The sequence below is a fragment of the Sceloporus occidentalis genome, unplaced genomic scaffold, assembly GCF_023333645.1.
Source record: "Sceloporus occidentalis isolate IW3139 unplaced genomic scaffold, rSceOcc1.0.p SCAF_307, whole genome shotgun sequence".
Lineage (NCBI taxonomy): Eukaryota > Metazoa > Chordata > Lepidosauria > Squamata > Phrynosomatidae > Sceloporus > Sceloporus occidentalis.
Genome location: NW_028317287.1, coordinates 484,625 through 497,314, shown reverse-complemented (window position 1 = coordinate 497,314; position 12,690 = coordinate 484,625). Strand labels below are relative to the sequence as shown.

Sequence of the window (12,690 nt, the reverse complement as noted above, 5' to 3'; positions counted from 1 at the left end):
GCGTTCCATACTCTTGGTCCTTGTTGCAGGTTTGGGGCATCTCATATCTCAGAGAGTTCGTCCAGAATTGACCTTGAGAATGGTGACCCCGATGGCAATAGCCCCGGCCCTGGGGAGGAAGAGGCCGAGGAGGCAGCTGCCTCTCCTCCAGATGGAAACAGCAGCCATCCCAAGGACAAGAGTGCAGACCCCTCTCTTGAAGGTACTGGGTGCTCTGGGGCCAGCTCAGGTGTTTTCAGGTGATTGCAGGCACTGGTCATCTGTTCTGTTGGCCCTTGTGGCCGCAGGAGGCCTCTCCTGGCAAGTGAGGGGCTTCTTAGACTTTGCTTTTCTGACTGTCAGGAGGAGTCAAGCATTTGATGACAGCTATAGCTCTCCGTTTTTAAGGTGTGCTAAATTTTTGTAGGTAGAGTTTCTTCAAGTCTTCAGCTGGCTTGGAGGTCTACATTAGAACTTCTCAGTGATATCACTGTAGTAGTTTCCTTTTCTTTTTCCTTTTCCTTTGATTGTTGTCCAAATGCTCTCAACTTGTCTTCCTTGTTCCATGTTATGTACAGTTGGCTCTCCTTTTCCGTGGGCTTGCATTGGAGCCCTGCCCTGCTCTCCCCAATAGCGGAGCATGCATGCGGCTGCGCCAGCACAGTTGCTTTCGCATTGCACCACCATTGAGAAGAACAGGACTTGATGCCCCACAGGTTTTGCTATTCCCAGAGGTGCGTCCGTAACGGTGCATACGAAGAGCCGACCTAAGTTGTTTGTTGCTCTGTATATCAGAGTCACCTGAAAACTGGCTCCTTCTGTCCAGCTGCTGCTTCCTTGCTGCTTTTCCCTGTTCATTGGTGGGTTCATGCTTTTTCTAATTTGAGTTGTTCCCGGCTTCAGTCCATGGGGAGAGGTGGGTAAGAAATAGATCTTGCTATTTTTATTGAGTTGCCCTGCCTGCCCTGTTGCTGCTCCCAGCAGTTGGAGGCCTTTCTTTCTGAAGTCCTCCATGGAGGAGTTCAATGAGTTCTTCTTCGTGGTCTCTGCGAATCATACAAATGGGTTTCACTGCGCCTGCGCAGTGCTGTTCGGAAACTTCTGGAATCACTGGGCAAAGTTTACTTTGCAACATATAGAAACTTTTTGGCGGTAACTCCGCCCACCCGTTATACGGCCCCTGCCTTCCCGCTCTTTCCCCAGTTCCTTTTTTCCGCCGCGCTAGCTGCTTCAGGGAACTTAGCTCGTTTTAGCTTGCAATCGGAATCACTTTCACTTTTGACCTCAGACCGTCTCTTGACCATTCTTTGTCTCCCGCCCCTGGTAACTTCGAACTCTCGGTCTGTTGACCTCGTTTCTGGACTTTCCCTTTCAACTTGTCGACTTCGGAAAATGCCTGCTCCATTTAAGAAGTGTGATGTCTGCGGGGGCAAGGTGCCCATCCAGGACCCGCACTCCTCCTGCCTCCTCTGCTTGGGCAAGGAACATGACACGAAGGCTTGCCCGCTCTGCAAGTCCCTCTCATCCCAGGCTCGAAAGAACCGTGAGTCCCGGCTGACCTCGGCCATTGCTCTGGGCAAGGTTCAGGAGGGAGGCCCCCGTCCATCATCGGCTCCGTCGGCCCCGTCGCCTGCCTCATCTTCCCGGGTGAGTGTGTCCAGCGTGGTGTCTGCCCTGTCGATGGCAGGATCGTCCACCACCACCGATGTGGCCCGTGGTTCACATAAACCCAGTGCCACCGACAAGCCCTCCAAGCGCCCCCACAAGCAGTCGGGGTCTGAGGGTACCGAGCCCAGGGCAAAATCCGGGAGGAAGCCGTCCCTGGAGGGCTCGTGTGCGAAGGATCGCGCGGAGGCGGAGGTCTCGTCGGTCCTGACACCGTCCTCCAAGGCGTCATCGAAGGCATCTCGACACGCCTCCAAGCTGCCCGAGACGGGGGCATCCTCTTCAGGAAAGGCTGCACCGGTGGAAAAGGCGAAGACTTCTAAGCCTCAATCCACGGGAGCCATCATCCTGCTGGACCTGCCGGACAACCCTTTCTTCCCCCCCGAGGATCGGGCCGAGACGCCACGGTCATTCAAGAAGAGGCACCACAAGGAGGCAAGGGAAGGCTCCGCACCAAAGAAGTCTAAGCCCTCCAAGGACCACACTGGGTCGGAGGTTTCCTCCAAGGGAAAGGAGCACGCTTCCCACAAGCAACGCTCCCTGACGAAGAAGGCTCCAATACCAGCCTCTTCGCGCCCTGATGGCTCGTCCGCCTCGCATGCGGCCGCTCTCCTGGACATACCGCTGCCGTCGACGGTCGACTTTGCCCGCGCCGATGAGGTAGCAGCTGAGCTCCCTCGGAGATTGTCACCTTCGCCTTCCATCCATTCAGAGGTCGACAAACCGATGGAGAGGGACACTGACATGTTTTTTGACCCCGAATCCGGGAGATACTACATGTCAGTGCTGAGGGAGACTGCCTTCAGGGAGTTCACCCAGCTCAACCTGCGCCCAGTGGCCCCCCAAGATGACGAGCCTGCTCCTTCCCATGCGACGGCCTCAGCCTCTGCACCATGCCGCTCTCCGACGGAGCCACCGGCCCTGCAGATCCCAGCGCATTCAGCAACTCGAGTCAGGGTCCCGGACATCCCGCTTACTTCGGACACCGACTCCGAGGGAAAGCCCTTGCTGCCGTCGGGGGAGCCCTCGGACGACGACGACACCTCCGTCCAGGCGTCTCCGCAGCGGATGCACCACCCGGAGCCTTCCTCCCCGACGGATGATGTGCGCTCCTTCAATGAGCACATCATTAAGATGGTGGCATCGCTGAGGCCTTGCATCTCTCACAGAAGGGTGAGGGCCAGGGACATCCAAGTGGCTCTGGGCCACATGGCGTCAACGACGTTCGTGACACCGCGGGCAAGGCTTCGCCTCCGACCACTGCAGTCCTGGTTCCTCTCAGTCTTCTCTCCGATGGAGGACCCTCCGTCCAAGTGGCTCATGGTACCGAGACCAGTGGCCGCTTCACTGAGATGGTGGCTGGACGGCCGCAACGTCTGCATCGGGATGCCCTTCCATCAACCTCAGCCTCAATTGACTTTGACAATCGATGCTTCCCTGGAGGGCTGGGGCGTCCACCTGCTCGACCTGGTTGTCAAGGACAAGTGGTTGGCCCAGGACAAGCATCTCCACATCAATGCTTTGGAGATGCTCGCAGTCGAAAAGGCGTTGAGGGCATTCGAATTCGCTGTCGCAGGCAAGGTGGTCCTCCTGAGGACGGACAACACCACCGTGATGTATTACATCAACAAACAGGGAGGCACCAGATCCAAGACTCTGCTCGAGATTACTCTTCGCATTTGGGACTGGTGCATCCAGAGACAGGTACTCCTCCAGGCGATTCACCTTCCAGGAGAGGACAACGAGTTGGCGGACCACCTAAGCAGATCCCCCTCGGTGTGCCACGAGTGGAGGCTCCATCCGGAGACGGTCAGCGACCTGTTCGATCGGTGGGGAACCCCCCCAAGTCGACCTCTTCGCGACCGAATGGAACAGCCACTGTCCCCAGTTCTGCTCCAGGAGGCGAACGGACGGATCCCTCGGAGACGCGTTCGCCTTCCCTTGGTCGGGAGAGCTGCTCTACGCCTTCCGTCCCTTCCCTCTCATCATCAGGGTGGTGTCCAAGATGACAACGGACCGTTCGGATGCGATCCTGATCACTCCGTGGTGGCCGAGACAGCCCTGGTTCGCATCCCTTCTCCACCTCTCCAAGAGATGCTTCCTCCGCCTCGACTTCCGTCCGGACCTGCTGTCGATCCAGGACGGCCAGATTCTGCACCCGGACATCGAGAGCCTGCCGCTGGTGGCCTGGAGAATCCAGCCCTAGCCTCACTGCCGGACGCGGTGAGGACGGTGATCCTGGCTGCACAGAAGCCATCCAGTCAGTGGTCCTATGCCCTGAAGTGGAGGAGGTTTAGCCTCTTCCTTGATCGAAAGGGCTTGTCTCCTGCTCAGGTTTCCACTCCAGTGGTGCTGGAGTTCTTGATGGCGCTGTTGGATGAGGGGTTGTGCCTCACATCCACCAAGTGCTACCTCTCTGCCATTTGTTCCAGGTGCCAATTTGAGGGTAGGGCTTCCTTCTTTAGGAACCCCTTGGTGAAGGGGTTCCTGAAGGGATGTGCCAACCTACACCCTCCTGTGTCAGTACCGGCCCCGGCTTGGAGCTTGGAGGCGGTGCTGGCCGCGCTCCAATCCAAGCCCTTTGAACCGATGGCCACAGCGGACTTGAGACTACTGACTTGGAAAACCGCTTTTCTTGTGGCCATCACCTCTGCCCGCCGTGCGGGCGAACTCTGTGCCTTGTGGAGGGACCAGCCCTTCCTGAGGTTTCACAAGGACAAGGTGGTCCTTCGGACAGACATTACTTTCTTGCCTAAGGTTGTGTCTGCTTTCCACATGTGCCAGGACATTGTGTTGCCTACCCTCGCTTCCAATCCGACTTCGGATGCGGAGCGCAGCCTGCACTCTCTTGATGTCAGGAGAGCGCTGGCGTTTTACCTGGACAGAACTGCTGCCTCCAGTCGGTCCGAGAGACTTTTCCAATGCTACTCGGAACCGAGGAAGGGGTTGCCCGTGTCTGCGCAGAGGTTTTCCAAATGGGTGGCTGGTACCATCCACCTCTGCTATGAACTGTTGGGTAAACCTCTCCCTGGCAGGGTTCGGTCCCATTCTACAAGGGCAATGTCAGCATCCTCTGCATTCCTGTCGGGGATTCCCTTGGAGGATGTCTGTAAGGCTGCTGTCTGGTCCCAGCCATTGACTTTTATAAAGCACTATAGGCTGGACACCAGAGCCATCCGAGACGCAGCTTTCGGGAGGGTTGTGTTGGTTTCAGGGTTGCATTGATTGCAGTACTGATGGTTTGTGTTTTCAGTGTTCATGTCCATAATGCCACTGTTTTACATTCTGTTGAATGTTGATTTGCACGATTCCAATGGGACTGGTCTTGCATGACCTTTTATTCCCTTCTCAGGTTTTGCAATGTTATTGCTGTGTTGAGTTTTTGTGCATGAACAAAAGACTGACTCTTTTTATGGTTCAAGGTGTTTATTGTTGCAATAAATATACCCTTGGTTTACCATAGCTTTGGTTTCAGGACACTCCCTCTGCCGCATACCTAAGCTTGTCAGTCTAAACCCATTTGTATGATTCGCAGAGACCACGAAGAAGAAGGACAGGTTGCTTACCTGTAACAGTATTTCTTCGAGTGGTCATCTGCGAATACATACAAATCCCACCCGTCCATCCCCTCAGTGTCCTGCTCTTATTGGCTCTTTCCATCGCCTGCTTGGCGGAAAAATTGCGGAACTGGGGAAAGAGTGGGAAGGCAGGGGCCTTGTAACGGGTGGGCGGAGTTACCGCCAAAAAGTTTCTATATGTGGCAAAGTAAACTTTGCCCAGTGATTCCAGAAGTTTCCGAGCAGCACTGCACAGGCGCAGTGAAACCCATTTGTATGTATTCGCAGATGACCACTCGAAGAAATACTGTTACAGGTGAGCCACCTGTCCATCTGTGACGCTCTTGGCAACGAGGTTCTTATCAGCTGCTGCCGTGAGCTGCTTTCAGGAATCCTCCTTCATGGTAACACAGACCATGCTCCAGAAAGCCGATCAGCACAGAAGGACTTGTTCAGAGGCATTGCCGATCCACAGTTTCTTCAGAAGGTTCAGAGCAGAAGTGCTTCCCAGATCTACTTTTTCAGCAACTGTCAATCATGTCTGTTCTGCGGCAGGAGTAATGTTGCTTGCACTCCTTTGCTGTTACTTGCTTTGGGCCCCAGTGTCTTGCCAGGTTTGCCTGGAAAAGGCCTGGGACTGGGGCTGCTTTCCACCGGGCCAAAGCTGTCCTGTCCTTGCTTACTTGCAGGGACCGGCTGGACAGCTGTGTTTGAGCCGGTCAGCTCCAAGCCCCCTGCCTCCTGCGTGGCAATGGACGTCGGATCCAGCGTTTGGGATTCGGCCGCCCTGGACCCAAAGACTCCCGAGGAAAGAGGCTGGGCCAAGTTCACAGACTTCCAGCCCTTCTGCTGGTAAGCGTCTGTGGGGTGTGTGTGTGTTTGCTGGCAGTCATCTGTTCTTGCCTGCTGCTGGGTGGCTGGATGATGAGCCCAATGGGAGGCCCAGTGAGGCAGCCCAGAAGGTCCGGGGCCTGTGTCCAGCCAGGAGGTTGCCCAGGAATCCCATTGACAGGGTGTTCTCTGCTTCTGTTCCTTTTGGGTCACAGGCACGCAAACCCCTTGGCTTCTTGCCCCAGTGGCTCTCCTTCCTCCATGCAAGCAGCCTTGCCATACTTGGTTCTGAACTTGCACACAGACAGTTATAGAACAAGGTGCAGCTAACACCCAAAGATAGAAATGTTTAAAAGTTGTCATTTCCAACTTATGGCGATAGTAAGGCAAACCTGTCATGATGTTTCGTGGGCTAGATTTTTTGCCATTGTCTTCCCCTGAGGCTGAGGGCTTGAGACTTGCCCACGGTCACTCAGTAGGCTTCATGGCCAAGCTGGGAATCAAACCCTAGTCCGCAGAGTCATAGTCCAGCACTCAAACCACAACGCCAGTTAACAGCCACCATGACCTTGTCTGGCTAAAAATAAAAAGGACTTCTGGACGGTGAGCAGAGAGGAGTTGCACAGTCTGGCAGCAACCACCAAGAGGGCCTCTCCCATCTCCTCCCAAGACTATAGGCCTCGAGAAGGGCTCCCCGGAAGATCTTGAGGCCGAGGATTCACAGGGAGTATCTATGGGGAGATGCAATCTTTCAGGTAACCAGGATCTGAGCCATGTAGGGTTTTCTAGGTCATAACCAGCACTTTGAATTGTGCCCAAAAGCTGGTGGTTGGTGAAGCTGTTGCAACAGGGGAGTCGCATGTTCCTTGTAACTGGTCCGTCAGCAGCCTGGCTGCATCATTTTGCATCTGCTGAGCTTTCCAGACAGTTTTCAAGGGCAGCCCCAGATAGACTGTGTTTGTTGTTGTTGTTCACCTCAAGTAGACCCCGACTCACAACAGCCCTGTGGGTGAGACCTCTCCAAGCCCCTTATTCCCCACTGCTCTGCTGAGGTCCTGCAGGTTGAGGCCCACGACCTCCCTGCATAAGTCCATCCGTCTGGCATGTGGCCGTCCTCTCTTTCTGCTGCCCTCCACCTTTCCCAGCATTATTGCCTTTTCTGGTGCCGAAAGTACCACAGCCTCCATTTAATCATCTTGGCTTCCAGGGAGATTGCAGGCTTGGTCTGTTCCAGGATCCATTTGCTTGTGGTTTTGGTTGTCTGTGGTATCCTTGGCACTCTCCTCCCGCTCCACATCTCAAAGGGGTTGGTTTTCTCCCTGTCCTCGTTCTTCCCTGTCCAGCTCCCACATCCATCCATGGACAATTCTAACTTTGGTGTTCAGTTGTATATCTTTGCTCTTTAGGTTTTTTTCTCGTTCTTTCATGACTACCTTCCCCATTTCTAATTTTCTTTTGATTTCTTGGCTGGAGTCTCTGTTGTAATCAGTGTTTGATTCAAGATGCAGGAAATCTTGTAACTATTTTGATCTCCTCGTTGTCTAGGTTGAATTCATGTGGATCCTCCATGGTCATTAGTTTTTAGTTCTCTATGTTCACCAGCAAGCCTGACTTTGCACTTTCTCCTTTGACCTTCCTTAGTAATTGTTAGTAAAGTCGGTATTGTTTCTCACTAGTAATATGGTTAGACTGTTGATGTTCCTTCCTCTGATCTTCACTCCTCCCTCTGAGTCTAAACCTGCTCTTCTTTGATATTTTCAATTAGAACAAATAGGGTGATAGAATGCATCCTTATGTGAGCCCTTTGCTAACTGGGAACCGTTCTGTTTCTCCGTCTTCTGTTCTAACAGTAGCTTCTTGTCCTGAGTACAGATTCCTCACCAGAACTATCAGATGTCATGGCCCTCCAATGTCTTTAAGAGGTTTCCATAGCTTTTTGGGGATCTATGCAGTCAGAGGCTTTGCTATAGTCTCTATAAAGCACATAGTGATTCTTTTCCTGGAATGCCTTTGTGTGCTTCATGGACCATGGTCCTCCGTTTGCATGGGTCCCTAGTGTCTCTTCCCACTTGCTCCTCTGGCGTTTCTCTCTCCATAGACGATTGGAATCTGTGCTGCAGAATTTTGAGCATATTTTTGCTATGGCCCTAGAGTTCTTGCAGTCTTTTGTATCTGCTTTTTTAAAAGTCACACACATATTTAAGAAATGGACACATCGACAAAAATTACAACATCTAACATAACATAATATCCAGACTAAACATAAAACTACCTACAAACATAACTTTGACTTCCTAAACCAGTGATGGTGAACCTTTTTCAGTTTGCGTGCCGGGGGCGGGGCTTCTCCCCCCAGGATGGGGGCTGGGTGCCGGGGCGGGGCTTCCGCCCCCTTTTCAGAGGGAGGAAGCCTCTGGCTCCTCCCCCGGCACTTGCTGGCCCCTGAGGGTCCCTCCTGGGGCCGTCAGAGGCCGGCAAAAGGACGGTCCCAGCCCCCTTCTACTTGGCCTTCGCTCTGCGCGAAAGGGATCCATAATAATAATAATAATAATAATAATAATAATAATAATAATAAAGATGTATTTCTAGCCTGCCCAATCAGGAAGAATCCGGGCGGGTTACAGCAACAAAATACATTGCATTACAATAGAGTTAAACAAAAATCAAACCCTAGACCTACCCCCCCCCCCATTCCCAGTACGAAAACAGAATTAAACAGTAATAGTATAAAAACATTCAAAACATTGAACAACCAAAACATAGGCAGAAACATTGGCGGGGGGAAATAGACAGATGAGGGGACAAATACCTCTATATCTGGGGAGGGAACTAGGTTGGAAAGGCCTGCCGGAAGAGATCCGTCTTGGGAGCTTTCTTAAAAGCCGTCAGAGTGGGAATGTGAGGGATCTTCTCCGGCCGGTCGTTCCGTAGTTTAGGAGCAGTAATAGAAAAGGCCCTCTGGGAAACTGATTTTTTTGGCTGTCGTAGATTTCTTCCAGAGGACCTTAGTGTGCGGGACGATGGACAGTAGGGAAGAAGGCATTCCCTCAAGTACTCTGGGCCCAAGCCACGTAGGGCTTTAAAGGTAATCACCAACACCTTGTACTTTGCACGGAAACTAATGGGCAGCCAGTCAGAGACTTCAGGACCAGTGTTATATGGTCATTCCTAGAAGTTCCCGTGATCAATCTGGCTGCCATATTTTGTACCAACTGAAGTTTCCGAACTTGGCACAAGGGTAGCCCCTAGTAGAGCGCATTGCAGAAGTCCAATCGAGGGGTGACCAGTGCATGTACTACTGTTTCCAGGTCCCTCGGCTCCAGGAAGGGTTACAGTTGGCATATCAGACAGAGCTGATAGCAGACGCTCTTGACTGTCGCATCCACCTGAGCTGTCAGTTGGAGCGACGAGTCAAGAAGCACCCAAAGACTGAACAGAATCGTTCAGAGGAAGTGTGACCCCATCCAGAACTGGCTGACACAACTCCATTCCTGGATTCGGGGTTCCGATAGCAAGTACCTCCGTCTTACCTGGATTCAGCTTGAGTCGGTTTTCCCTCATCCAGTCCATTACCGCCGTAAGACAGGCATTCAGAGGAGAGATGCCATCCTTAGTCACTGCATCAATCTGAGACATAGAGAAGTATATTTGGGTGTCATCAGCGTACCATGGAGCCCTTTCGAGCGGAGCGAAGGGAAGCTGGGAGGGAAGAGGGCTGGGAGGAGGAGACGCGCATGCGCCTCTATCTCCTCCCAGGCGCCATTTTCTGGCTTCCTGCTGTCTCTGTGAGACAGCGGGAGGCCCGAAAATGGTAGGGAGGAGGTGGCACGGGCACGCACCCGTTCCGCCTTCTCCCTCGCCCCGTGCCTGGCGAAATGGCGCCGCGTGCCACCAGTGGCACACGTGCAATGCCTTCACCATCACAGTCCTGAATTGTACCATTGAAGTTTCTACATGTAAATTTCTACTAACTAAATCTTCTTAAATTTCATTTTAAGCTTCCATAAGGTATTAAAGTTCATGCTATTGATAATACATCTTCTAAGGAACAATGACAAAAACAATCTGTATCTGCTTTTTGAAGAAGGGAATGTGTATTGATCATTTCCAGTCTGTGTTGCAGTGAGCAAAATGGGGCATAATCAAGGCACGGTTGTGGTTGTTTTATTCATTCATATTCCACCTTCTTTCCGGTACTATGACAAAAGGTGGGGTATAAAACATTTAAATAATACAGAATAAAAACACCAGTTACATGTAAGTGTGCGTGCGCATGCATGTATGTGAGTGTCATTTTAAAAACAATGAGTCAGTCTATAAAGTTAAAATATGGCATCCCTTCAAGTATTTAAACAGGGCTCTCCTATCACCTCTTAACCTTTTCTTCTCCAGGCTAAACATCCCCAGCTCCCTCAGTCTCTCCTCATAGGGCTCCATGGTTTCCAGACCCTTCACCATTTTAGTCTTCCTCCTTTGGACCCATGGCTCCAGTTTCTCAATGTCCTTGTTGAATTGTTTTGACCAGAACTGGACACAATATTCCAGGTGGGGCTGACCAAAGCAGAATAGAGTGGCACTATTACTTCCCTGGATCTAGACACTATACTTTTATTGATGCAGCCTAAAATTGCATTGGCCTTTTTAGCTGCCGCATTACACTGTTGACTCATGTTCAACTTGTGGTCTACTTGGACTCCTAGATCCCTTTCACACGTAGTTTCATTCAGCCAGGTGTCACCCATCCTATATCTGTGCATATCATTGTTCTGCCCTAAGTGCAATACCTTACATTTCTCTGTGTTGAATTTCATTTTGTTAGCTTTGGCCCAGCTTTCTAGTCTATTCAGGTCATTTTGGATCTTGATCCTGTCCTCTGGGGTATTAGCTATTCCCCCTAATTTGGTGTCATCTGCAAATTTGATAAGTATGCTCCCAATTCTGTCATCCAGGTCATTGATAAAGATGTTGAATAGCCCTGGGCCCAGGACAGAGCCCTGTGGGACCCCACTGGTCACTTCTCTCCAGGATGAAAAGGAGCCATTGTTGAGCACCCTTTGGGTTCGGCCGGTCAACCAATTACAGATCCATTTAACAGTTCCTTTGTCTAGCCCACATTTTACAAGCTTGTTTGCAAGAATGTCATGGGAAACCTTGTCAAAGGCCTTACTGAAATCAAGATATACTATATCCACAGCATTCCCTTCATCTACCAAGATGGTAATTTTATCAAAGAAAGAGATTAGGTTTGTCTGGCATGACTTCTTTCTCTGAAACCATGTTGACTTTTTGTGATGATGGCATTGCCTTCTAGATGTTCACAGACTCTCTGTTTAATGATCTGCTCCAGAATCTTTCCTAGTATAGATGTCAGACTAACTGGATGATGATTGTTGAGATCCTCTTTCTTCCCCTTTTTGAAGATGGGGACAACGTTTGCCCTCCTCCAGTCGGCTGGGACTTCTCCTCTTCTCCAGGAGTCCTCAAAGACTATTATGGCCAATGGCTCCGATATTACTTTTGCCAGTTCTTTTAATACCCTTGAATGGAGTTCATCTGGTCCCGGAGACTTAAATTCATTTAGATTAACAAGGTGTTCCTCTACTATCTCTTGACTTATTCTGTGCTGAAATTCCCCTATTCTGTCCTCTGCTCCATTATCCTCAGGTTGAGCCCCTTTTCCTTTTCTGAGAAGACTGAGGCAAAGAAGGTCTTGAGGAATTCTGCCTTTTCTCTATCTCCTGTTAGCATTTTGCCATCTTCTCCACGCAGTGGCCCTACCGTTTCCTTCTTCTTCCTCTTGCTGCGGACATATCCAAAAAAGCCCTTTTTGTTCTTCTTAACCTCTCTAGCAAGCCTGAGTTCATTCTGCGCTTTAGCTTTTCTGACTTTACCCCTACACATGCCTGCTATTTCTTTGAATTCCTTTTTGTGATTTCCCCCTTTTTCCGTTTCTTATACATCTTCCGTTTCAAACTCATCTCGGTTGAAAGTTCCTTAGTCATCCATCCTGGTTTCTTGAGACACCTCCCATTTTTCTTTCTCACTGGAACTGTTTGAAATTGTGCCTTCAGTATCTCCCTTTTGAGAAAGTCCCATCCGTCCTGAACTCCTTTATCTTTTAGTATTTCTGACCATGGAATCGCCCTCAATATTTCTCTAAGTTTACTGAAATCCGCTCTCCTAAAGTCTAGGATGCATGTCTGACTCTGCCTGGATTCTCCTTTCCACTGTATTACAAACTCCAGGAGAACATGGTCCCTTCCACCTAAGGATCCCACCACTTGCACCCCATTAACCAAGTCATCCTTGTTGGTTAGGATCAGATCCAAAATAGCTGACCCCCTTGTTGCCTCTTCCACCTTTTGGACCATGAAATTGTCTTCCAGGCAAGTGAGGAATTTGCTAGACCTTGAGGATTTGGCTGAGTTTGACTTCCAGCAAATATCAGGGTAGTTGAAGTCGCCCATCACTACTACATCTCTCCTTTCTGAGTGTGTGGTCATCTGTTCTAGAAAGGCATCATCCAATTCCTCAGTCTGACTTGGGGGTCTGTAGTAGACTCCCACCGTAACACCCTTGTTGTTTCCCTCCCCTTTGATTCTTATCCAGATGCTCTCCACCTGGCTTCCATGATTGATGTCCAGGATCTCTTCTCTGG

General features: G+C 50.8%; 1 protein-coding gene across 1 annotated transcript in view; it reads left to right on the top strand.

Moving 5' to 3' along the window:
- Positions 1 to 12,690, top strand: part of PPP6R2 (protein phosphatase 6 regulatory subunit 2) — a 59,124-nt gene that overhangs the window by 39,681 nt on the left and 6,753 nt on the right. Inside the window, exons 19-20 of the mRNA XM_089505049.1 lie at positions 30 to 202; positions 5,891 to 6,053. Of these exons, the coding sequence (XP_089361175.1) occupies positions 30 to 202; positions 5,891 to 6,053 (336 nt within the window). The remainder of the gene's footprint in view (positions 1 to 29; positions 203 to 5,890; positions 6,054 to 12,690) is intronic.